This window comes from Vigna unguiculata, chromosome 11, assembly GCF_037176805.1.
Source record: "Vigna unguiculata cultivar grain cowpea cultivar isolate G323 ecotype 2 chromosome 11, ASM3717680v1, whole genome shotgun sequence".
In the NCBI taxonomy this organism is placed as follows: domain Eukaryota; kingdom Viridiplantae; phylum Streptophyta; class Magnoliopsida; order Fabales; family Fabaceae; genus Vigna; species Vigna unguiculata.
In genome coordinates this window covers 45,776,214-45,804,049 of record NC_140802.1, presented here as the reverse complement: position 1 = coordinate 45,804,049, position 27,836 = coordinate 45,776,214, and the positions used below count along the sequence as shown (strand labels likewise).

The 27,836-nt window shown below is 29.7% G+C and overlaps 3 protein-coding genes across 7 annotated transcripts; 1 reads left to right on the top strand and 2 right to left on the bottom strand.

Annotated features, from left to right (window-relative positions):
* Positions 1-337: 337 nt before the first annotated feature.
* LOC114168745 (DHHC-type zinc finger family protein) lies at positions 338-7,952 on the bottom strand. 5 transcript variants are annotated; one of them, XR_014986481.1, is made up of 10 exons: positions 6,818-7,117; positions 6,110-6,223; positions 5,607-6,008; positions 4,734-4,802; positions 4,545-4,616; positions 4,317-4,445; positions 4,138-4,218; positions 3,557-3,757; positions 853-2,315; positions 338-593 (listed from the first exon to the last, which is right to left on the bottom strand). XR_014986481.1 is itself a non-coding variant. In XM_085668910.1 (10 exons), the coding sequence occupies exons 2-10, from the start codon at positions 7,647-7,649 to the stop codon at positions 1,218-1,220; spliced, it is 2,211 nt and encodes a 736-aa protein (XP_085525036.1). In that variant the 5' UTR covers positions 7,650-7,747; positions 7,841-7,952; the 3' UTR covers positions 704-1,217. The 5 variants fall into 5 exon arrangements, 3 of the variants coding, with proteins under 3 accessions (XP_085525036.1, XP_085525035.1, XP_027909459.2); XR_014986482.1 differs by having other exon boundaries at positions 859-2,315; XM_085668910.1 differs by lacking the exons at positions 338-593; positions 6,818-7,117 and adding exons at positions 7,605-7,747; positions 7,841-7,952 and having other exon boundaries at positions 704-2,315.
* A 6,001-nt stretch (positions 7,953-13,953) lies between these two features.
* Positions 13,954-21,546, top strand: POP2 (Pyridoxal phosphate (PLP)-dependent transferases superfamily protein). The gene is made up of 19 exons (XM_028055458.2): positions 13,954-14,186; positions 14,944-15,086; positions 15,600-15,684; positions 15,830-15,902; positions 16,436-16,533; positions 17,006-17,098; positions 17,483-17,556; positions 17,639-17,677; positions 17,784-17,872; positions 17,966-18,042; positions 18,133-18,207; positions 19,868-19,915; positions 20,008-20,091; positions 20,181-20,268; positions 20,346-20,424; positions 20,538-20,628; positions 20,710-20,788; positions 21,097-21,212; positions 21,337-21,546. The coding sequence occupies exons 1-19, from the start codon at positions 14,151-14,153 to the stop codon at positions 21,409-21,411; spliced, it is 1,542 nt and encodes a 513-aa protein (XP_027911259.2). The 5' UTR covers positions 13,954-14,150; the 3' UTR covers positions 21,412-21,546.
* A 2,002-nt stretch (positions 21,547-23,548) lies between these two features.
* On the bottom strand, positions 23,549-24,106 carry LOC114170477 (uncharacterized). The gene is made up of 2 exons (XM_028055964.2): positions 23,889-24,106; positions 23,549-23,798 (listed from the first exon to the last, which is right to left on the bottom strand). The coding sequence occupies exons 1-2, from the start codon at positions 23,979-23,981 to the stop codon at positions 23,685-23,687; spliced, it is 207 nt and encodes a 68-aa protein (XP_027911765.1). The 5' UTR covers positions 23,982-24,106; the 3' UTR covers positions 23,549-23,684.
* Between the last annotated feature and the right edge of the window lie 3,730 nt (positions 24,107-27,836).

Sequence of the window (27,836 nt, the reverse complement as noted above, 5' to 3'; positions counted from 1 at the left end):
ATAGACCAACCCATATGAATTGCGGGTTATAGGCTTTTGCAAACTAAGCTTTTACAAACTAGCAGACTCAATATCTCAATCCGTTCCACATTTTTTCTTTATGAGCCTACAAACCAGTCTAAACTCACATCGTCACCCCTAATCTTAAATTGATGTTCGAAAGAGAAAAACTGAATATTTTTATTCTATTGAAAGACTATATGTGTTGAACACATCATTTTCGTTTCAAAAATATTATCATTTTAAAATTGAGAAAATGAGTTATTTTCAAGTTCTTTCCATCTTTCAATATTTTAAAAAATGAAACAAACAACTAACAGGTAAAAGAATAATACAATTAAAGATTAACAAACTTATACTTTTTCAAAATTAAAAACATAGCATTTGAAAATAAAGACGGTACTTTCCCTTATCTGCAAATCAATCTTTTTGCTTGAGCGTTTAAACAATGATGGCGCGAATATAAATGAAAAAGCAACAAAAGATTTTGGCAGATAGGCGTTGAAAGCACCTCCAGGTCCCAAACAGGCACAATAACGACAGTGTCGCGATGCTGCTCCAACAAGAATTGCAAAATTTGGCAACGACAAAACCTTCATAACAAAGCAACCACTGGGTTAGGAGTATTTTGTCAGAAGCCAGACTAGGCCATTCTCTTGTGTAGATAACTACGATCCTAAGATACCTAACATCAAATGACACGTGGCAGAAAAAAATCTATAGCAAGAGAAGAGACAATTATACAAGCCAAAACTATTCTATCCCCAAACGCAAGGTCATGACAATTTTAGTATCTACCGGAACAAATGGTACAATAATAAATTAAAATCCATTAAGGAGGCTCATGCTTACACTTACTGAACTGATGCTGATAAGTGTTTTGAGATTTCATCAACCGCATCACGGAAGATTCACATTTCTCAACGCATGTTCAGCAAAAAGGAACAATGAAGTTCATTTCAATCTCTCAAATGCCCATAGGCATTTTGATGTATCTCAAACGTACAGGCTGCAAGATGACAGACTTTAAACCTAAATGATGAGGCCGAATAAAAAACCAGCTGTTGGAGTCAGAAGGTGTCCACCATAATTTTCGTTTGTATGGTCTGAAAGGCTAAAATCGCGCCTACCAGATAGACCCTTTGGTTTCTCTTCACTGTACTCTCGATTCCAACAAAAACATTGTCCAGATCATTGGAATCTCAAAACAACTCAAACTAATTCATGCCAGAACGAGGTTGAAGGTTATTCTCAAACCCACCAGGGACAAACACAGGAAGCTGATTTGAAAGTGAGTCCCTTTTATATCTTGGCTCTAGGGGCAAGTTCGCTGATATGCTATCTTGCGCCTCCCCTGATGGCAAACGTCTTTCATTTTTCAAACCATCTTTAACAGGGGCACTCAAAAATGGACCTCCATAAAAAATAGAATCTCCGGTATACATCAGATTCTGTGTGTGCTGCCCTGGAGACTTGGGTGCAGATGATGACAACTCCTTCTGAGGAATCGCTGGTTTTTTCCCAAAACTGCTTGTTTCCGCATTTACATTTTGCAATTCTACGCGCATGGATGACCTATTTCGGGCTTCTGAAGGCAATAAAGGGACTGAAACATATCTGCCAGCTTCTTGATCCCAAACAACTGATGACCGTTTCACATCTCTTAGAATAGAAGTGTTAGAAGCAGAAAGCAACAATGGATCATGGCCAATTCCTTTTGGCATGGCTGTCCTCCCATCAAATCCAAGAGATGGATTTGATATTGGGTTCCTGAAGTTTGACAATGTTGCTTTAGAAGTTAAAGGACGCTCAGGCACCACCAAACTAGGGATTGCGGCACCTGGCCTGAAGCCACCCAAACTGTGACCCTGTGGAAGAGGGCTGAGTGTAACTGCCTCATGAACATGGCTAGGACTGCTGAAACTACTCATACTTTGAGTTCCAGTCTCGTACTCATCGCGACTTCCTTGACTAGGAGCAATAGAATTTTGGACCGGAGACAATCTTAACTCGTGTTTAATTTCCTTGTTAGTTCCAGTCTCGGTGCTTAAACTACTTCTGATGCTCATGTTGCCACTAGAGCTCAATTCTGCATCTGGTACGCGGTGGCTGTCTACAGGTCGCAAAACTGAAGAAGATGCCCTGGCTTTCGCAGCTGCTCGCACAGCCTCTTGTGAATCCAACTTAGCAAGCTTCCAAGCACTAATACGAACAGGTCTTTTTGGCATCCTTTGCCCTCTTTCTGCAATACCCGCTGCATCTGGATCAACAGTTGACGGTAGCATTCCAGGCTCCAAGTGAGGCACAACTTCATCCTAAAGCCCATGTTAGGCAGGCCCCATAAACCAACTCATAAATACTTTTTAAGAACAAAAACATTTCACTTTGTCAAGAAAAAAAAATGAGAAAAGTGTAACAGCATGTAATATACATAAAACAACTACATGAAAAGTTCGTTAAGTAAAAAAGGTATAAATATAGAAATGAAAATCACTAATTAGGCATACCGATTAGAATAATATAGTAAGTCACTGATAGAGGGACGGGCACAACAGCACCATATAAATTCGGTCAAGGATGCTGCCAAAGCCATTATACATGGTATTCCCCCTACCTCCAAAGAAAATTTCTTTGTTCTGCCTTTTGCTCTTTCATTCATTTCTTTTACCTAAAGGTCCTAAACTACTTAAGACTTTAAAACAGCAATTTCATTTAGTACACCAATATGGAGTGATGAAGGCTTTCAGCCATAAATTTATAAACCTTCTTTATATAGGTAAGCAAGTCATACCATGGCAACTGTTGTGAATTGATATATCATTGCCAGGATGAACTATTTTAGAACGACACAATTTTCATGATACCCAATTTATGGAAGTCTTTCTGCCTGGCAAAGATGAGGGTTGACAAGCAATATACTACACGTGAAGGAAATCATAATGTATAGTATAGGCTTTAATTCAAAATACAGAGGCCTGATTGTAATGCTCAATAGGTTCAATGAGAGCCTATTTGGTTTGATTTTATTTTCTATTTCCAATTCCTATTCTCTCATATAATTACAAAAGTCCTGCTTCACTGTTTCTTATACAAATATTGGTTAACAGGAAATAAAATAAAAATAAGATGTCAATTTTGTAATTATTTGAGAAAACATAAAAAATAGAAAATAGAAAACATTTTCAAAACCCCTAGTTTTCTTGTCACTGGACCTCTTTCCAAGGATTAGAAAGCTACGACTTCAGGAAAATTCAAGTTATTCAAATTTTAAATGTTAACCTATGTAGCATTTGAATGATAAGACGCTAATTTTCCTAGGGGTGACCCATATTAGAACAAATGAAAAAGATACATTCCAAAAGCCAAGACAGAAGTGTCCAGTGTCAAAACTAAAAGCTCTTTTAGAGGATTTTTAAAATAAATAAGAACTGCTTCTGACTCTGACTGTTGCCCAAGAGTCTTTCAATATAGTTCCCCAACTAAAAATTACCACAAGCCAACAGCACCCTCTTTGGGTACTCAATATACAGATGAAAGAAAAAATTAACCATAGTACCTGATAATCCACGAATACCCTGGGAGGGGTGCACCAAGCCCCTTTATATTGCAAACCAAGAGAACTTCCTCCACTCAATCCAGTCGTGGCTGAGCCTGTTGGAGAGTAAAGTATATTTGGCAATTCCTCATCCACAGATGCCCCTGCAGGTGCTTCACTCATGGCTCTCATTGCTACAACATATTCATAAGTAGTAATGCCCTGATCCAACAAGAAGAAAGGAGTTATGATGAGAGTACCACTCTTACGTGTGAAAAAGCTAAAATAACGGTCAAGAACTAAAACATGATTTTTATAGTGCTCTGAAAATCTCAGGGTGGAAGCAAAATATCCCAGACAAAATTCACGAAAATTCTTAAGTAACTAACTTTGATAAATTATTTTCCAGTTCATAAAAATGCTCTTCCAATCCTAGATGAGTTTTCTGAAACTCAACTGTGTATATCTTAACTTTCATTGCAGAGTTCCCTTGATCAAATTAGATTAGCCAAGCAGCATAGAACCATGCACAAAAGCATGGGGTTGGGGAAGAAAAAAGAACAGAAAAACAACCTCAGATTCTCAGCTACTGAATCACTGACCTTCCTGATTAGTATCATGTGGAAAAAGAAAAGCTCACCCAAAGGCACACAAGCCAAGATAGAAACTACAGTACATACAACCTACACATTGAAACAAGAAATATATCGAAATTCAAAATATGATTAAGAATAATCATTTGTCATTGCCAGATTTAAAATAAAACAAACAAAAGAGATACCACAACGGCGGCAAATGGGGGCCGAGAGAATCCATTTCCAAGTCTATCAATGATTTCAGATTCCATTCCTCTCTTATTGACAAAGAAACGCACAAAAACTGCAACACCCACTCCAGCTTCAATGACTAACTGAAATGCAAAAGAATAACATACAGAAGGCATTATTGAAAACCAAAACAAATCATAGCTTTTAAATTATAAATCATTTAGAAGGACCAATATACATACCCAAGCAAGACTAAAAGCCATGAGAGCAATAAAAGAACTGTAATTTTTGTGACCCACACAATTGTTAAGCCACTGCAGCAATGCGATGCACCAAGTGAAACTTTAAGTTAAACAAAAATTATGAAAATGTTATTCTAAAAGTGAATACAAGTCCAAAATGTATACTTCACTTTGCACAACAAATCATACCCGACAATGGTGATCGAAGCCATCAACACATTTATCACAACTTCTACAATGTTTGCTGAATTTGCGCACCTGCAAAACAGGACACACAAGGCACGAAATACACTACTCGGTGAGAAGCAGAAGTCCAGTCCAAGGTTTAAAGCTACTTCTCTAAAATGTGTCAATTGATGGCTGCATGCCACTAGAGACGTTTATAAGGTTAGACTAATTTTATTCCCAAAATTCAAGAAGCAGAAACTTCCAAAAAAGATAAAGACTGAAACGAGAGCCCATAATTCACAGGCATCTCTATCACTCAAGTTTCCAGGAAAGGGGAAGGAATATCAAAAATAGATAAACTGGGAAAAGGGGCTCATAATTCTCTTGTATCTCTACCACTTAAGTTTCCAGGAAACTCGAAATTCAAGTTAAATTACGATAAAAAATGAAAAGGATTGAACAAATTATTTTAAAGAGATTATTGAATTGAAATAGAAGAAAAAACATTAGAATTAAATGTCATTAAATAGGAGAAAAACGAAAGAATAAACAAAATAGATGAATTCATAAATAAAAGTCATAACTCTCCCAAAAGAAGCAAAACAATTCCAGAAAACCTAGCTTCTTTCTCAAAGAATGATAAGAACATAAAGTACACTTTTCCACAACTTATACCAACAAATCATGGCATTTCTCAAAGAAAACAAAATCTATTTTTGAAACTCATTCTCAATGACTCATGATTTGTTTTTGTACTGGTGACTTTAGTATCGACCCAGGTATAAAATAAAATATAAAAGATATCACTTACAGCCAAACTGAATAGGAATACAAAGAACAAAAATTGAAATATTAATGCAATGTTTCAAAGAGTCACAAATCACAATGCAGTACCTCAGCATTGCACAATGTGCAGAACAGAGCATCTTCAGCACCACCCTGCTCTTCAGTCGATGCTTCCTGTTTCCGGCAATCTTCATGTGAAAATAGTATGCAGAAAATTCCTCCAACTACATTACATGAGCTTTGGTTATTCTGTTTCCTAGTACTGTCTGCTCTGTCCATATCTTCCACCGAGCTTTTCTTGCTCATATTTGTCATAGACCTTTTGGAAGATGATGGAGAATATTGCTCTCTAGCAGCAATGCGTTCATGTTCAGAAATGTGATGTTTTCCTGACAATTCTTGCGCAGAATTGAACTTATTTCCCACTCTGGGGTCAAACTTAGACATAATGCCCGGATCTGCAGGGTTGATTGCGGTGCATCTGACGTAAAGAATGAACACAATGAGTGCCTGCAATACCACAAGAATGAGACAACAACATAAGCTATGTTTCTTGTGGGTAAGTAAGTATACATAAAAGAGGTGGAATGACAAAAAGGTGATTTACATACCACGGGAGAGTAAACACCAATGAAAATGTATTCCCATATACGACCTCCAATGAAGGGAGCAAGAAAAGCATAGAAAGCAATCACCAACAAACAAAATACAGTGATCGCAACAACCTATTCATGAAAGAACCAATAATTAGAAAAATAAGTTGGCATGCCTGCAACTGATAAAAAACAACACAGTGTAAAAAAAGTGCTAAACATCTATAAATCAACAAAAATATGGGAAACTAGTATGTACGAGATCAATAATGTACGAGATCAATAATACAAAATGATGCAGAAATTATTAACAATATCACAGAATATATTTGAGATTGTTTGTAAAAGAGAAAAGCCACCAACGGTTATTTCTACAAAGTACCTACCAAGTTCAAAGACAATATTGTATTTGTGTGTTCAACTATACTCTATGGTAAAGTTTAGTGAATATTGAATTTTAAAAGAACAAAATACAAGAAAAAAAAAAGGGGAAAGAGTATAAATGAGAATTGTGTTGGCACATAAAAAAGCTAAGATCCAAAATGGTTGTATGTAGCATCGATTGAAGAAAAAAATATGGTAAAAATCATTTAAGGTGATTTGGATACACACACAAAAAAGACCACTAGAAGAAGCACCAGCGAAAATAGTAGATTACATGATTTTTGGTTCTGCAAAAATAGAGGGAGACCAAGAAGGATATTGAGAAATGTTGTTGAGACAAACCCCATGATAAATAATATCTCTGAAACTTCGGTCTTTCATAAAGCTGAATGACATTGAACGATCCATGTAACCGACCACACCTAGTGGGATAAAGTTTTGCACAACACTTATCGCCCATAAATTCTAGTCTGTGTCACTTTAAATTAAAATTATTGAATCTTCTTCTTGTTAGACAACCCAATACATCTGATGTTGCTTGCTGGTTTATAACTTTGGACATGGGAAAGAGTATATGGTAGGTAGGTAGGTAGGTACAGATCAGAGGTTGTGCTCCACAGTCTATATTTCCTTCGGCCGTTAACCCATTGAAGAATTAAGCAAAACATTATTAATTGGCCCGGGAAAGGGTCTTCCCTCCAACAAACAAATTCTGGATTGTTTTATTTCCAAACGACCCCTCTCCTTGTTAGTTTCCAAAACTCGCGCAAATAAATTTATCCAAACAACGAATTTCACTATTTCCTTTTCTTCTTTTTTTCAAAAACAGATTTTCAACCATTAGTACGAAACGAGAACTTCCAGAACATAATCACATAATCAAACACACATCACTCTGCAATATAAAGTAGACATTTCGGAGCCAATAGCCATGCGTCAACCAAGAACCTACGTAATTAAAAAAAAATAAAAAAAAAATACAAATCACGCGATTACAAGAATTGAGCAATTAAAGCCACATGATATGAGATTCCGCATGAAGTTAATCACGAATTACTGATTCCAGCAAACCCTAGCAAAAAAGAAAACTTAGGATCGGAAGAAGAAGAAGAAACAAAAAAAGGTATACCTGAAAAGTGTGAGCAGGTAATTGCCAGCCATGTTTTCTCACCATTTCTGTTCACAGTTGAATTGAGATTTGACTCACTTTCTTTCCCAAGTCTTTACCCTAAACCTTTAACTAGCAAGCAAACACTAACTTGCTACTTCCAGCTGCAGAGTAGGAATAGGAACAGAATAAAATAAATCTTAAATAATATACCAAATCCTGATATACAAGAAACTGTTCTTACTTCTTGCACACACCTTTTTTTTTTTTCCCTTTCTTATTTTTCTGATTTCTTCTTCCTTCAAACCCTTTTTACATTCCTTCTTCTTTATCTGGACAAAGCGTTAATTAACCACGATTCTTCTTCTTAGCTAATTGTTTAAATTCATTTATCTAGTTACTTAAAAAGAAAGTCAAACTTTCCATTATATAGATAACTTAGATCAAGTTTTAAAAGTTTCGATATTAAAAATTCATCGATATCTTATATAAATTTAGCTAATAATAGTAGTAAAAACACAATTGCACTGTGTGTCTGTTTTTTATAATAATAAAAAAATACGTAATTAAAAAATTATTTATTATAATTATTGAAATAAAAAATATTATTAAATTTATATTGTAATTATTAAAATATACATTCAATTTTATTTTATATTATTTAATATTTTTAGGTTGAATAATATTTTTTTTAAACATCATATTTAAATTGAAAATTCTTTTCATATAAATTTATATTTATATGCTGTCAAATTAATTTATATTTTATTTACATAAATAAAAATTGATGTAAGATATATTGTTAAATATACAAAAAAGCATCAATCACTTAATGGACTATTATTTATGATTTAATTTTAACAAGTAATTTAGTTATAAAATAAAATTAATTTAGTTACAAACTAGTTGAAATAAGTAAAGTCTTTAATTTTTTAATAAGTAGTTAAAATTAAACTGTTAATTAAGAGTATTGTTTTATTGTAGAGATCAAAAATAAACTTTTTCGGTACACTATCTTCTAAAAATTTAGAAATGTTAAAAAGTTTTTTATACCCTACGAAACATGTACTTTATTTTAGATTTTAGATTTATTTATATATGACATATATTGTTTGTATTTGATACTTTAAGATATTTTGTCTATACTTATCAATAAAATATTTGATTTATAAGAAAATAATAATTTGATAATAACAATAATTTATAATTTTTTATATAATATTTGTGATTTTAATTTGGATGCATATGATAACAATAACATTTATTTTGTTTTTAAAAGTTATTGTATATTTTTTAATATATATATATTACATATTGTATTTTATTATGTCAAAAGTAAACATATCGTGACATATATGGTAATTGTGCATGATAAATTGTTTGTAATTATTAGAATGTAATTTTATTACTTTTTAACGAATTTTAATTAATGATAAAAAATATTAATTATTATCAATTTTCCTTATTTTACAAATCCTGAATCCAATATGTTTTTATTAACAATTTCAACTTATTTTTATTAAATAGAGCAAACAAACATAATCCAGTCAGTATTAAAACAAATGAAAAATGTAAAAGATAATAATCAAAAGTTCCTTTAATCTCAGCTAAGAAGTGTATTTAAAACATCGCATATGTGTTGATTCTTTCTAAATTTTTTTACAGTCAACGTAGCAATTTTTACATTAAATTAAATTCGTGAACACGATCTTTGGCCGAGCAAAAATATCAGGTTACCTTTCATACTTTCATACAGTCAAAATAAGACTAATGGAAAAGTCAAAAGATAAAGTTTGGTGGTATTTTTAAGAGTACATAAATAATGTAAATATTTACTTAATTTCTTCCTATAATATTAATAATAATATAGTAGTCATCAGTCACATTCTTTCGTATATAATCTAAATTTTCTTAAAAATTAGTCAAATATTTTAATTAAAAAACTATATGACACAATAATTTCGAATTCAAACAAAAAAGAAGATTTTAGAGTTTAACATAGAGTTAAATATATTTTTTTCTTAGAATTTAGTGTTGTTTATATTGTTTGACACATTTTTACTTTAATTTAAGTCAAAAATATATTTGAAATATCAACTAAACTTAATAAAATTTGATTAAAATGACTAAATTTACGTATTTTAAAAAATAAAAGACTAAATTATTCTAAAATTTAAAAATTTATTAAAAGTTAAAAACAAAAACTTATTTAACCCTTTAATATATAATATATATTATCAGTGTAGGGTATTTTACTGTCAATGAATAAAATATTCTTTATATAATTTTCTTGAATAATTATTACATCAAAATCATCATGTATAATAATTTGTAATAATCAAACAATAGCGTGATGATCTTTTTATGTGTTTTATTTATTTATTATTTTATGATTTTATTTCAATTTAAAAACAAGTGTGAAATATCTTTAATGCATTCTAAATTTGATTCATACAAGAACTTTGAAAAAATTATTGTGCTCTGACATTTGCCTTTATTGTTGATAAAACTCTTGAGTACCATAAAAAGCTAATTTATTATTTTGTTTTAAATACATGAGCGGCCAAATAAGACTAAACATATATAAGTTTACAGCTAAGAATGAAAGTTATAATTTCCTTATAAAATAAAAGCACCTTTAATGATAAGATTCCACCTATGATATCTTATCTTATTTTAAACCGAGTCAATTTAAATGATCTCATTATTTTAAATAATAAAAAGATAAGCAATTTATATTTTTATGATGTTTTATTTGTAGCTAATTTTTTGTTTTAATTAAAAAATTTAAAGCGATCATATTTTACGTCATATACAAAGCTTATTTTGAAAAAGAAAAAAGAAAAAACTTTCAATACCATGTATATTTATCTCAATAAAAATAATAGCGTGTCTTTAGAACACGAAGATACATGTTAAGAATTATATTGAAAAGCATTCGATAAAATAATAAATAAGTTAGTAGAAAAGAAATTGCAATTTACGAGTTAATTGAAAAAACTAAAATTGGTTAATGATATATATGGAAAACGAGTTAAATTTATTTATAAAAAAAACAGTGGTTTAAGTAAAATATTGTCTAACAAAATATATTATTAGTTAAATTTAAGTTTAAAAGTTTATAAATAAAAAATCAATTATTAAAATTTTATTTCATAAAAATATTACTCTTTAAAGTGTTTTTTTTCCTATTTTAGATTTTTTAAATATTTTTTTATCTTCTGTAATATTTTAGTTTATCGCGATGGAGTAAAAAAAATATGTTTCCAAATTAATATTTTTATCTTTAAACCAATAAAAAAATATTAAACCATTCAATCATCATTCACATGCTATCTAACCTTACATCATGAGATTATATTGTATAACAAAAGGTTGTGAACATTTTAAAACACATTTTATAGTTAAAATTGGCAATAGGTGTTTCATACTTTGCATAACTTCAAATACTTGTATATATTTCTTTCATGTTTAACTCAATCTTTCAAGTTAATTTGTAAAATAAAACTTACACCTCATTTATATAACATAAATTATTTTTTTTATTGATCCGTATATAATCATCAATAACTTAAATATAAACCCATTTACTAATTACATAATAATTATTTTTTACGTTAAAAATCCGTACTACTACGATAATATACTTATTTGTCGTAATAATAGAAAACATATAATTGAAAATTACCATCACTAAAATAAAATAAAATCATGAGATAGCAACTCCACCGAAAGTGGTTAATATGTAAACTCGTGGGATACACGTTTTCGATTAATTTCATTAATATTTATATTTTATAACACAAACATACAATGTGTACGATGAATTAGTGTTGATATGGGACCACTAAATAATTACACTTTTTCTGACATTGTCATCTTTGCATGTCAAAGAAGAAAAAGATGAATTATTAAAATCTAAAGGTTTAATTATCTCTTAAGTAACTCATAAATAAATTTGAGAATTTTTTTATTGAATTCTCAATAAATTTTCAATAGATTTAATCTTTTAATTGAATTGTCGCCGTTAACTTCTCTGGTTAATCTAGTAACGTAGTCGTTAAGTGATTAATGTGCATACCTCGTCGCCCCAACAATTTTTTTTTTATTTATATTAAAAAGTTTTTAAGTTTTAAAAAAAAAATTATATATAAAATATATTAAAAAATTATGAAAAATAAATTAGGTATATTTCTATTTCTTTTATAAAGCTTAATATTTATAACATTTAGTGTTAATAAATAAAAAAGAAATAAAATAAAATATGGTAAAGAATAAAAATATCTATTAAATATTTTTTTTTTCATTTTTTATTGTCTTTTTGAGCTTTTCATTTATTGTACTAATTTTTCACTTATTTTTTCATTTTGAAGAAAAAAAAATTAGGCACAAATTCACTGTTTTTGTTTTCACTACTCATATTTTTCTCTTATTGTTGAAAAAAAAAACATTTATCTTATCTCACTTGATAGTGAAGTATTAGTTTAATAGTTAACATTATTTTTTTATTTATTTCACGAGTCTTCTGTGTATCATATTTTACAAATATAAAAGAAAAAATAATATATTCCATGTTTTTTTTCATACCTAGATTTTAAGCCATGATATAAAAATCTAATTATTCAATTAGAAAATTATTTCTTAAGGTTCAAAAAGTTAGAGGTGAGAAGTTGATATTAATTACTGTGTGAACGCGATACAAGAAAACGTTAACGTTTTCAAGTATGAAGAGTATTAAATGAATGAAAAATATGAAAAATATGAAAAATATTAAAATATAAAACTTATTTATAATTGAATTATATTAAATACAACTTTTTAAAGTTTGGCTCTCTTAAAATTATTGGTCAAAATTTATCAGTATTGATGTGATTATTATCTTGTCATGTCACATCTATAATAGTTACTATTATAAATAAAAAATTATAATTGGTCATTAATTAATTATAGACTAATTTAGAAACTAACTCATCTTGATAGCTAAATTCTAAATAACTAATATTTAATGAAAAATTTCTTTTAGTTGTTAAAAACATGTTAGCTAATTTTAAAAATCAACTATAACTTTTTATTTATAATAATAAATATTTTAATAACAAATAAATATTAATTTTGTAAACTAGTATCTTTGTCTCCCTACCATTCCACCCATCATTCTCTTATGTGAGGTTTTATTATGCCGAAGATGTCTAAACAAGTTAAAATATTTGACTCTTTCCTGACTTTTTCTAACATGTTTAGGAATTGAATTTTTATGCCTAAGTTTCACTAATATAATTATACTTGATTATTATGTTAAATTAAAATTTGTTGTAATTTCTTAATTTTAAAACTCTTAATTTTTAATTCTCACCCATTTGAACTCTTAATTTAGTAATTAAATTAAAATAAATGTCCGGTCTGTGCTACTGTTGATAAAGCATTCTCTTTTTGGCGAATTATTTAAATATCAGACACGTCCTCATCTTATCGTTTTCTTTGTTTTGTGCTGAAATAAAGCCAAACCAAACACCACAATAGCTTTAATGATGTAGAAAATGTTTGGAGATTTTTTTTATACGGAGTTTTAAGGAAAAGTAAAAAAATGAAATTGCTTTTTTATAACATTTTTAAATATATTTTTTATAAATTACATTAGACATACAAATTGTTTAATTTATAATCAAAGTAGAACTTTTTAAGTTTTGATCAAGAAAACGAGCCAACGTACACTTCAACTACTTTTGGTTATCAATCATGTAAATGAGTAATAGGTTAAAGGTTAATACCACAATTTCGCGAGTTTAACTTTACTATCCATGAATATTCGATAGATGATTTTACTAATATGATAGTTGTTCGAATATATATATCTTATGAAAATGATATTTTAATTTATTTTTTTTTATCCAATTTTAATTCACTTTTAATTCATCATTCTTCTTATTTTTAAATTATTTATTTTAATTTTTTAAATGATATAATGTGATGATTAAAAATAATAAGAATGATGGATTAAAAATAGATAAAAAAATTAAAATATCATTATTATTTTGTAAACAGTACAGATTCTTGGAATGAATGAATTTTATTTATTTTTTATCACAGAAGTGATTGAGTATCAAATTAAAAAGTAGGTCTGTATCAAGAAAAGTTAAAAACGTAGGTCCCACACGTGCACATTCGTACTGGATCACTTGTCCACATTCACGGGACCGAATAAACAATTAGAAGAACTTCTACGTAATCGCGTCTTCGTCGTCACAAATTAATGAATTTACTAAACAAACAGCCCTTCATTGTTTTTCGTTACCACGAATGAAAGAAAATCAGACAAAACAAATACTAATAATAAATTCAAAAGCCTAAAATAAAACCAATTTTGGTTGAACGGGAGTCACCGAGCTCAACGTTTCGCTCGTGCGTGAGTTACGATAGAGACCACAACGTTGAACTTTACACGTGCCACTAATATTGGATCACTACTTTTCTGTTTCAGTAATAAATCTTCTTCTCACTCCCACTGTTTCGCGTTTTGAACATTTTCCATAGTTTCGGTGCTGATAGAGCACAACCAATTCAGGCACCATGAACACGCTCCTCCGATCCACTCTGAGGACTAAGGCACGAGTTATTTTTGTTTTTTCTCTTCGTTTTTGGTTTTAATTGAATCTGCTCATGTTTTCGTCTCTTGTTTTGCACTATACGTTTTCCCCTATCTAGATTCTGAGTTCTGGTTATGCGAAACTAATTTGTGCTTATGGATTAGATTGATGAAACGTATCTAGTTTATCGGCGTTCTTAGTCGTTCATTGTTATTGTTTACTTGTGTGTGCAATAGGATTTAGGACGTGTAATCGTGACAAACGCTAAACTACTTTTATAATTTTTGAATATCAATGATGACGAAGATTTGTGAAATTGGACAGGATCCTAGCTTACGAAAATGAAAATTTATTAATATTATAACGTCTGCACTTGTATTTGAACGAAGGCCCGCTTTCGTATAATATTTTAGGTGCCTATTCAATATTCGTCACTCTTGTCAGATTTTCATAATTTAATCGCCTTTCTCTGTTTCTATCTTTAGAATATCATCACGGTTTGAGCTGCTGCCTTGGGGTCGTTTAGAGTAGCTGATTAGATTTATAAAGGCATTTTTGATTTTGTACTTTTTAACGCAAGCAATTTAGTAATTTTCTGATGGTTGTAGTCCTGAATTTTGAAATGTGCTGCCTCATTGTGTTTCTGTATTCGTAATGGTATTCTATCATGATGCTAATTTGTTGATTCCATTTGGGTGTAAACGGATTGTCCAAGAGCAGTCTTACTTGTTACTCAGAACTCGTCTTGTGATGTTTGTTTTACTTTCAATTTGCAGAATGCTTCATCTCTAGCATATGCTGCTGTTTCCAGAGGTGTTCAGGAAAATCTTCTTCAGGCTACCTTGTGGTCTAGATCAAATAGCACGGAGTCTTCCTTGAAAAAGGATGATTCAGCTAATGAAGTGAAAGGTCGTCCAGGGTATGTAGTTCTTTTACGTCAACACTTTTTCATTTTTACCTTTGTATTGGTCCTATCGCTGTCTTGCATGTATCGTAATAGGTGTGTGCCTTAGAACTCAATGTGAAAATCATTGCTCTTTATATTAAAATATGATGCTGACGTAGTACTAGTTGCCTCTTTTTAGATTTCAAGCTAATTGAATTAAAATAGATGCTTGAAATACCGTTTTATTATCTAGAGGGAGAAGTGAGTGGCTGGGACATCTCTCTGGGTCAATGTTTATGATTATGATACAATCTTGAATATGTTGAATGCATTACCAGATGCATTTCTTTTCTCTTTAGATTATTGTTTTGAGTTATTCGTGGTTATAATAACTGAAAGTTAAAAGTATATTGGTTTGTAGAGTCCATGTGTGGACTCTTTAGCTTTTGCTTAACAAAACAATGAAAAATTAGTTTGAAGTTAAAATTTTGATAGTCTTATATGGGTACTGTGAGTAAAATTGCTGAAATAGTTCTATTTTCACAGGTTCAAAGGCCATAGTATGCTTGCACCTTTCACGGCTGGGTGGCAGTCTACTGATTTGCATCCTCTGGTTATAGAAAAGTCAGAGGTGAACTTTTTTGCAAGGTTTCTGTTTCTTTTTCAGTTACTGCCATGTGATATAATTAGGGAATCACGGTTCCCTCTGTTTTTATTTGAAAGATTTAATGATAACTTTTTTTCAATTATGTTATTTTCCCGATTAATGGATTCAGGGAAGCTATGTGTATGATACTAATGGGAAGAAATATCTTGACGCACTTGCTGGTTTATGGGCCACCGCTTTAGGTATGTTATTACCTTTGCAGTTATTTATTTTATTTTTCATCTTTTCTGAATGGTATATTTCTTCCGGTTCATGTTCTTATTCCATTTTGAGAGCAGTATTACTATAAAATTAGCTCATTCTTGATATTTTAGCATACTCTAATCAGCTATCCACCACATTATCTCTATAAGTTTCTCGGGGATCCATCTCCTTCCCTATATTTGATCTGGACTTTTTAATCTTGACAACAAGTACAAGGGACGAACCATTGTGACTACTTTTGCAGAATGCCCTAGATATGAAACTTCAGGGTTTTGGAAGACATATATTTTGAGTTAATTAATTATAAGAAATGATCTGTTAGAAGTTGTTCTAACTTCCACGATTATAATATTTATTAACTTTGATCTGTTAAATATACAGATACTCACTAAAATTGTGGGGTTATATTCACATTTATAAGTTACAAATAAATAGTGTAAACGTTTTGTTTGCTATATATTTTGGGGCATTGAAGTATTTTATCTGAAATGAAACGTATTTTATTTTCCAGGGGGAAGTGAGTCACGCCTTGTTGATGCTGCTACCGCACAATTAAAGAAGTTGCCATTTTACCATTCCTTTTGGAATCGAACCACCGTACCTTCTCTGGTATTCATTTAGTTCTCTTATAGCAGGATTTAGAGGATAAAATAAAGATTCTGGGTAAAAATCTTTGTTGCATTTTTTGAAGTCTCAAAGATATTAGTAATATTTGCTGCCACTGAAAGTTGAAAAAGTGCCTTTGGGACGATTTTTTATATTTGTTCACCACTAATAGGATTGTTTAAATTCAAATGGACTAAAGTGTAGCAAACATTTTCATTTCTAATGGTGGGGAGAGGTAATTTGAGCATGTCTCAAAAGGATGTAGTTTCCATTTGGGTGTGGGGGGTTGGGATGAAGCTGTGGTATTTTAACCTGTCTACATATTCAAGGAAATAATGATGAACTGCTTGTGATGACACAGTTGATACTTGATATTGTAATAGTCAACTTACATTTGATATGTACTTAATATATATATATATATATATATATATATATATATATATATATATATATATAATATTTTCACATACAGGAACTAGCGAAGGAACTCCTAGAAATGTTCACGGCCAAAAAAATGGCAAAAGCTTTTTTTGTTAACAGTGGATCAGAAGCCAATGACACTCAGGTTTGTTAGATTATTATTCCCTTTTCACAGTCTCATTTTCTTTGGAAGTTTTCATTTAATTGTAAAGTAGATGTTTTGAATGTGTCTACTTTTTCTTGCAATTTAAAAGCTTAAAATCATTACTATAGACTACATACAACGCCTGCAACAGGTACCACAAAGAGGGAAAATCCGATCAATCAAGCACCTAAAATATTTGAAGATAAAATGAAATATTTTGTCAATGACAATGTGGTTTATTAGATAAATATTAGATCGATCTTTATGCAGGATTTAATAGAAAAAGAAGGCAAATGTTGTACATGTCTTGTAAAGATATTGTTGAAGTATATAGTTTATGCAGAACATATTAGATATATTTCAACTTTGCATGTATTATTTCAGGTGAAACTTGTATGGTATTATAACAATGCGCTTGGAAGGCCAAATAAGAAGAAGTTCATAGCTCGTGCTAAATCGTACTCATGACATCTCAAACCATGCTGTCTTCTTTGTATTGCTGAAAGTATGCATAATATAGTGTATTTTTGTTTTTGTCAGGTATCACGGTTCAACATTGATAGCAGCCAGTCTTTCCGGGTATGAACTCAAAAGACTATTTTTTGTGTAAATTAGTATGTAGTATACAGTTTTATGTTATTCCTATTAAATAAATCTTTATTCAATTTATCAACACTGTATTCAGTCTTCCGGCCCTTCATCAGAAATTTGATTTGCCAGCACCTTTTGTATTGCATACTGACTGTCCACACTACTGGCGGTATCATCTTCCAGGTTGCCATTTGGATGGGCAAGTTTCTAGTAATATTTTAGACATTTATTTTAAGGTACAATAATATATATTATGCGTGCTTATGAACATTTCAGGTGAGACAGAGGAAGAATTTTCAACCAGATTGGCCAACAATTTAGAGCAGCTGATTCTGAAAGAGGGACCAGATACAGTAATACGTTCATATGCAGGAAAAATGATTTCTACTACTGGAACATTGATTTCTTTACTGACCTAAATGTTTATTTTTTTACTATCACAGATTGCGGCATTTATTGCTGAACCTGTAATGGGGGCAGGAGGTGTAATACCTCCACCAGCAACTTATTTTGAGAAGGTATGTTGTCCTTATATTTGCTTCATATGCTCTACATCAACCGGATGGATGCCCAGTAATGCATCTTGCACTAATACTACATTTCATCTGTATTCCCTGTCCCAATAGAAGGGTATATGATGTATTAATTATAATTAAGCATACTCCCACCATCCTCGTAATCTTAATTTATGGGAGAATAATACCAGGTCTATTGGCTTTCCAAAACTACCGGCTGATAGGTTCACCTTTATTATGAAGTACTTTTTATAGTGTAATGATTGCTAAATTAAGTTTTATAAACATAAGAAAATTATTAGTAAAATAATTCTAGCGCTAGAACTGTAATTCTAAATAAACTTAATTAAATTTCAAGTTTCTCATAAATTTGAGTATTTTTAGTTGAGTTTTCTGTTGAATATTCAAAAATTTTATATTTTTCAATTGAGTCCCTATTGTTTATTTTTTTCATCAACTGATGATTAACTTTTATTTTGCCTCATCACTTTGTTTACTTGTTTCCACTTGTTATAGAAAATGAGGTTTTGTTGTTAATACAAAAAGATATTGTGGTTAATATAAAACGATAACTTTTATTACTTTCATTGAAAATGTGTTGGATAACACGGTAGGCGATGATATGGAAGCCATAAGGGATCATGATGAACTCATCATCCAACACTTTAGTGAAAAGAATAAAAGTTACTAGTCGTTTTACATTAATTACAATATCATTTTATATTAACCACAAAAATTTCAAGTGCTTAGTAGAATCAAAAAATTTAAGACTCAATTGAAAATATCCAGATTTATTATGAGGGACTTAAAACTTAATGAAATCTTTTAAATTTTAGTGTCAGAACTTGTATATTTTTTAAATATTCTGTCAATTTAATAATACACTTTCTTTCAATGATTTTCCTTGTCTAGAGTCCAAATGTATAATGACATTGGAAAATAATGGAGTCGAGTAAAAAAACACCATATGATTATTTGGATATTCTGTGATGGAGCAAAGAAAAGTTTTCATTCTATTCAGGGAAATAATTGAAATGGTGAGATTCTTGATAAATAATAAAATTGTTATCCCAACTCTCGATTTGGAAAAGAAAAATAGAGGTAAATACAATGAGAAGGAATACATTTTTATCATGTTGTATTCCATTCCATCTTAATCTTTTCCTTGATCACTTGTGTGTGTCCTTTTTTTTTGTTGCCTAGTTGAATGATTTAAGTTGTGCATATGATTTCTTTTGGAGTCTATATTAGAATATCCAATAGTAAATAGAATAAAATGATGTTTATATTTTTATGTTGAAGCAACAGAAAAAAAAAATAATAATGTGCACATTCCTTGAATTGGCGAGGAAGAAAAGGAAGAGTGCTGAGCGGGACAGAGTATGTTTAGTTTAAATGAGAAAAAGTGTTGGGTCTCCTTGCTTGTTTACATGAGGAGGGTAGGCAAAATAAATATTTTACTATTATATTCTTATAGCTGCTAAATAAAACAATCAAGGTTGGTTACTCGAATTAAGATCTTTTAGAAATTTGTTATTTATCTACTGATAATTACATACTCAAATTAAGATATTCTTTTTGCACATGACGTTAATTGATGTTGTTTTCGCTCTTCCTCCTTGTCCAAAACCAATAGAATGTAATAACATTAATTCCTATGCAGGTCCAAGCTGTTGTCAAGAAGTATGACATTCTTTTTATTGCCGATGAGGTACTTACGTAATTCTTTATATACTGTTTATTTAGGGTATTCTGTTGTGCAGTTTTCCATTGTAATTGCTATCTTATATGTCTCTTTTAAAGGTAATCTGTGCCTTTGGAAGGCTTGGGACAATGTTTGGATGTGACAAGTACAACATTAAGCCGGACCTTGTATCCCTGGCTAAGGTAAACATGAAACAGCTCTCAGTACAGATTGTCTTCCTAATATTTTAGAAGTTTGTACAATGTTTCTCATTTTTCTGCTTGACTTCTAGGCATTGTCTTCTTCATATTTGCCAATTGGAGCTGTGCTTGTAAGTCCAGAAGTTTCAGAAGTTATATACGCACAAAGTAACAAACTTGGTATGGTGGTTCATTCATTAATCAGAATTATCACTAAATCTTCAGGCTTAGTATTCTGACACGTTTGCTTACTTTAGGTTCATTTTCTCATGGGTTTACTTATTCTGGACACCCCGTAACCTGTGCTGTTGCAATTGAAGCTCTCAAAATCTACAAGTGTGTTCTTTTGTTTCTTGTTTTTAAAAAGTGCTATGAAGGTTTTTATATATCATGGTATAAAGTAATGCTTCGTCAATGGAGTATGATCATATTTTACATCTTCCTTGTAGGGAAAGAAATATTGTTGACCAGGTGAACAAGATCTCCCAAAGGTTCCAAGATGGCATAAGAGCTTTTTCTGACAGTCCCATCATTGGAGAGGTGTATATTATTTGCTAGGAAACTTTAAGCTTGTGGTTGATAGAATGTATTATCACAAACATTACATTATGGTATCTGCAGATACGGGGAGTTGGCTTGATTCTGGGCACCGAGTTCACAGACAACAAATCACCTAATGATCCGTTTCCTCCTGAATGGGGTAGGTTCAAATCAATACTCATTTTTCATCTATCCCTATTTGAAACGTACTTGATTCAACGTGTCTATTTATCCTTTTCTAGTGATCTAAATTGTAATAATATAGTAAAAGACTGTTCTTTAATACACTTGAGCAATCTACACAAGACATGTTTAAAATACGTTATTAGATCATATGATGAATTGGATAGACTATATCTTGGCGACTTTATTTTTATTGTAGATTATTAACTGTGGTATAGTACATATGAGTAAAACGAGCATGCTGTTTTATGTGCATCTGAGCATATTTTTTGGTTGTGACTACAGGTGTAGGTGCCTATTTTGGAGCTCAATGTGAGAAGCATGGGATGTTAGTTCGTGTAGCGGGAGATAACATCATGATGTCTCCACCATATATTATTTCTCCTGAAGAAGTTGAAACGGTAACTTCACAGATAACCTTTCCATCTTTTTTTGCCATTCATCAAATTAAGGAGGACTTCATTCAATATTAATTTAATTATTTTTTTTTGGAAGTTTTATATGCTTTTCAATGTTTTTCCTCAGTTAATCAGTATTTATGGGAAAGCTTTGAAAGACACGGAAAAGAAGGTGCAAGAGCTCAAGTCTCAGCGCAAGTAGCTTAGCAAGATGATGGTATAATAAATTCTCCTGCGCACACCTTCAGGTTAAAAGGAATTAAATGCTGTATTTTAACTTAATTAAACTTTGTTCCAACCTTTTCTTTATTGTAAATGTAAGTAAATCGATTTCCTAGTTGCTTCCTATCTTATTTTCCAGCTATTTGCTTATAATAATGGTCGTTACACGCTTCCACATTGAACCGAGTATGGACCCTCGTCTCATTAATGAGTTGAAAGCATCAATAGTTTTAAGAGTAGAAAATATAGTTATAAGCCAAATGGCAATCAGGCCATTGAAATTGTACGAAGGGAAAAGATGTGCGCACTTTTTTTGTGAAAAGCAATAGCAACACATCGATACGAAGGGTGTTTTGTGCGTTTACCATTAAAAATAAGTTATAGTGATCTGCAGTAACTAACAGGGCACATATAAAAGCGCGAACCAGAAGTCGCGTTAGAGTTTAATTTTCTTGGCTTTTTTATCCTCCTTTATACCAAGAATGAACCCGGCTTGAATTTGAGTGCATGTGAGATTCTGTGTTGTGAATTGTTGGATATTGTGATCGTTGAGATTTTATGGAGGTTTTGAACTTTTATTGGGCGTCTATGTTACGATTGGTGGACGGGGAAGGACTTGAGAGGGGCTTGTAAAAATATATGGCATTCAAATTAAGCTAAATTTATACTTAGTTTTAGAAGTTAGTTTGTAATAAGTTTACGTTGCTTTTGTTTAACATGGTTTTAACTTTATGTATAATTAAAAGGTTTAAGATTATTAACTAGTATTTAATTGTAATTTTACTTCTAAAAATGATATAAAGAAGAAAAAGACAGGATAAAATTTATGTAAAGTATTATTTGAACTATTCACAATTTTTTAATGTCAATCTTGTAAACATTGAATTTCACTTGTCTATGCAATTAACTTAAGTTAAAGAAATGAGTTTAAATAAATATTAATAAATTAAATTTTCTGTTTTATAAAGGAGAATTTATACAAGACTTGTCTTAGTGCGTGTTTGGTTCTGACATCAAATTGATGTAAAATTGATTAAAATTGATTTTCTAATACATAATCTGTATGTATTTGGTTTCCAAAATCAATTAAAGAATAAAAAAATTATGTTGAATGAGAAGTAACTAATTCTTGTTTTTACGTTAGAGAATTGATTTAATTCTCCAACGTTGAATCAAACACACCCTTAAACAGTAAATGAATGTAACCATGGCTTGTGAACTTTCATTTTATATATTTTGAAATATCTAAAATTTTATACAAATAATATTATCGTTATCATATTTACGAATTTAATTAGTATTTTGATGTTATTTATAATTTTTGTTTAAAAAGTCCTTACACTTGCTCTTGTTCTCTATCCTAGAGAGTGAAAAAAAACAAGTATAGGTCAATAGATGGCAAAAAGAAGATGGTGACTCTAAATATATGCATCAATCCAAGTTTTGCAATTTAAGTATTATCCTCAAACACAAGGTTTACCTTATAACACTTTCAATGGTGGCAATAAAGTAGCTTTTCGTTGGCGCGGCATCTATCAATTTAAACTTGTACGTTAAATCTATTTTTTATCGAAATTTTGGTCCATAAGAAACGTAAAATCAAGCACGCTAATGTCTATCTGCACTCTGCGTATTATTAACAAGTACATCTTAAACTCCTGCTAAATCTGCAATATAAAAAAATCACATCACTTACCACCACATAATATCATCGCTTTTCACGCTGAAAATAACCAAACTACGGCAGAAAATTGTAAAGCTTTAATCATTCCAAATGTTCTATTAAATATATTTTGTATTTTGCTGATAAAAAAAAAAACTCGGCACAAAATAAATACGAATTAATGAACAAAACACGAAAGAAAAGGAAATGCAACCAAACTAAATAGACAAGTATATATATCATTCGCAAGGAAAAACGGTCCTCAATAATATTTTAACCCACTTTTCTTGATTTATTTTTAATCCATCACTTTCATCATCTTTAAATCATTTATTTTAATTTTTTATAATGATGTGATGTAATAATTTAAGAATAATAAAAATATGAGTTAAAAAAAGTGAGTTAAAATATCATTATCAGAAAATCAGAAAGTAAAACCAATTCCACCACACTATGAACCAGGGAAAAGCAGAGACACAATTTAAAATTTGTTTGGATACCAGGTACAATAATAATAACCTTTGAGAGTGTTTTATGTTGAAAATTTAGTTACACTTCTTACTCATATCTAAACACAATCTCAAGAAGGTTCATTTTTTATTGTTTTTGTTAGCTTGTCTTCTGGCACGCCTCTCCCGGGAGCTAGGGGATGGCCTATAAACTCCATCTTCATATTCAGATTCCTCCAAATCTCTAAATGATTTCTGTTTGAATTAACATTGCAAATGAAATAAAAAAGAAATAATTTGAAACGGTGTTGATAGAGAAAAAGGTAAAAGAAAGAAACGAAGTACCTCTCTGAGCTCAGCAAAGCTGACTGCATAGAAGGTCACAGCTGCAGCCGCAACAACTCCGACAATAGGAAGAGCTATTTGAAACCCATCCATGTCTTTATTTTTTCTGAACAGTGTTGTTACTTTTATTTGAGTGATTCTGAATAAAGGGTATATGAGGAAGAAGAAGATGACGATGAGATAAGATATTGGATTTGGATTTGCTTCCACTCTACAGTTCCACTTTTACAGTGTTTTTACAAACCCGTCTCTTCACCGTTAAGTCCGTCAAGTGACAACTGGCAACCTGTTATTTTTTGTTCACAGAATCAATTATAAATTATTATTATTATTACTAAAAACACATTATTCAAATATTCTACCACATTTTTATTAAAAAAAATTATTTTATCTAAATATTAATTTTCTCAAAATATTTGTTTAGACACTCACCCTTTTTCATAATTTCGTCTAAGAATTCGGCTTATGGAAATCAGATTTCTCAATATATCGTTTTCTTTTTCTTTATCTCAATTTTTTGTTATCTTTTTATATTTTTTAAGTTTAAATATTGGATAATGATATTATGATTTTTATTTTTTATTTTATTTTTTATTTTCTAACATAATTTAGTGTGATTATTGATTAATATATTTTTTTAAATTAATGACTTACATTAAATTGCATAAAAAATAAAAAATTAGTTATAATATAATTTTTAAGTTTAAATATTGTCGTAGCTTTTAAAGGACGATGGAACTAATTATGTGAAGTAGCTATTTAAAATTTCCAGTCACTTCACTGCTTACATTTGTTTTCTCTTTTAAGTTGTTGTCTTTTATTGGATATTTTGTTTTTAAAAATAAATTCATAAATACGACAAAGAAAGAAAGTAGAATGCGTTCTTTTACAATTTCTAAAATATTAAATATGTTTCTAATTCTTTTTTTACTGAAATGAAATTTAAACATAATAGAGATTAAACTTTTATCTTATATTTAACTATAAATTAGAATTTTTAACTATTGAGCAATTTATTTTTTATATTATACTATTCTTTAGATCGTGTTTACCTCCTTTTTATTTTTTCTCTAAAATCTCAAAACTTCATCTCATCTTTTATCCAATTACAAGGCTTATTTTAGGAGGAAGTAGAATTTATGACAGTTTAATCTGATTATATTTTTGTTTGAGTAAATTTCTTCTTCTTCAAATCATTTTTTTTTCTAGTAATGTTTGCATGTATAGTTTGTGTTTAATCTGATGTTTGCATGCATAAACTATAAATTTACTATCTCTGTTCGGTTGCTGAATTATTTTTAAGAGCACAAAATACAAGAGAAGCTAGATTATTATTTATTTTGAATTTTTTGACTTAAATTGGCATTGTTTTGTATTAAAATATTAATATATTATGTATAATATGTCTATAATGTCGGTGTTATTTATTATTGTTATTATTATTATTGACTTATTTAACCGACTTATTATTAATTAATTTATTATTATAGGTGTAAATGTGATGACTTACCAAATTCAAATTTATAGTAAACTAAATTAACTCACGAGTTAAAATTAAAGTTCACATTTATAGTATGATGTGACTTATAAATTTATCATTTTCATTCTCTCTTTTCTTTCTGTGTCGATAATAAACTTGTTTGATATGTAAATATATTTCTTAATAAAATGCTGACACAATTTCACCCAAGAAAATTATTGGTAAAATGTTGACCTAATTTGACATATAATTTTAGTTACGAGCTTAATGAAAGGTGATGTCATCTTAGTCATTTAATACATGTGCATAAGGGCTTGAAAGTTTCAAAAGTCTCCTTTTTATTTTGATTTGTCAACTTTCAAAACTTTTATATATTTTGAATACCAAGACCAATCACTTCTTCATTTCTTTAACGTTGTTATTGTTGCTATCAACTTCCCAATCAAATATTTTTATTTTATTTTATTACTAATCAATAATTTTATATATAACTAGAACTACCCCATATATATTACAAATACCAATATTCGAAGAATGAATCGAATTAACAAAAGAAAAGCACTGGTCAAAAGGATCATATTGAAGAAACTAAATCAATAATTGAGAGGAAATTGAGTTCAATTTTTTCTATGAATTTTTTGTATTGTAATTTGCTGAATATTAAAAATATTATTTTAATATATTTTAAATTTTCAAAATTAGTGATCATTAATTATTCAAGTACATTTAATAAGTCACACATTACTTCGAGATGGTCAAACGTAATTTAAATACTTCTTCCTTTTTTCACTCTTGAAAGTTTTTTAATAACTAAATCGTAACATAGTTTCATATTCCAAAACACAAAATTTTGAGAAATTTGTTCATATACACTCATTTTAAAGACATGACATACCGAAAAATAATAAATAACTAAATTAGGAAGAAACTAAACTTGATCGGTTTAAGTGAAAATTAAAAGTTAAAAAATCAGTAAATTGTAATTTTTTTTTTCAATTTCACAACTCTATTTCTTCGACATGCACATGCTTAGTGAAAGACAAAGTAATAAAAATAGAAAAATCTGACTTCACTCAATCATTTTTGCTTTTCCCAAGGTATGGTGTGGTGGAGTTGCTTTACACGGGACCATCTTTCTATCTTTTATTTTAGAAAAAACCAAATAAAGTTTCATGTAAGAGGTCGATATATTTACTTCTCTATTTAGTATTGTTGTCTTATATTTGTATTTATTTTGCTACAATAGAAAACCCCAACTTGGGTTTACAATTAAATAGGGTGCTATAAATAGTGATGTTATCACATTCTGCAATTATGTGCAAGTGATAATGATCTAATTGTTCTTTTTTTTTCCTCATGCAATTTTTTATGTTTCAAACCTAACGAGAGTTAGGTGGTTAACTAAGGTAGCTTTTGAATCAATTATAAAAAAAACATTCGACTACTTCCATATTTAATAAGAATATGTAGTAGTTAAAATTATCTAATGTTTCTATTTTTCATTCAACAAAAATATTTTTCTTAAATTATTTGAAATGTTATTTGTTGAGAATATTGTTGAGATTCGGATAAGATCATAAACCTTTTTTTCTTTAAGTCACACTTTTTTATATGACTGTTTTAAAAAAAAATTATCAGATAATTATTTTTCCTACAATATATATTTAATGTTTCTCATAAAGTTATCAAAGAGCGAAGTGAAGTCAATGTTTGATTATATACCTATTAAATACTTCAAATTGATTTTCTCTACTGTGTTTATTATAATTAATGTTCAGCACAATTGGTTGTATAAATGGTTACACATCTTCCAGCATCTTCCATCGACATGAAACAATTGGAAATTTGTATTCCAATTATATGTGAACTTTTATTAAATTAAACATAATTCAAGTGCAGAGAATAATAATAGCATTAAAAGAAAAATGTTACATAACAAAAACAATTTAAAAATGTCATATCCAAAATAAATTTTTTATTTATAAATGCCAAAATAATTTGTACCACAAGATATATGTTAGAAGTCCAATTTAGAGGATATACCGTAAATTTTATTTTACAAGTCGATTTTGTAGAATTGATGTTTAAAATTCACTTCTTAATATGATATCAGTTTTAATATAGTATCAAAGTTATTGTTAAATTATACCTTGGTGAAATTTTTTGAATTTATTATTTCATCTACTATCAGATCATCTATTAATATCTAAATTCATGTAATATATACGGAGATAATAGATATATGTATTTAATTAATTGTTTGTTGAAAAGAGATGGCAATATCATGATATCAACCTACAAATACCTTTATTTGTTACTTACTAATAATTTTAGTTGCATTTTATTTAATAATATTTTAAAATAAAATTATCAAAATAATGTTATTATTAAAAAATATTAATAAGTGGAAAATATTTTTCTATTTCTAACTATGAAATTAAAGTCATTTTAACATAATTGTTTAAATA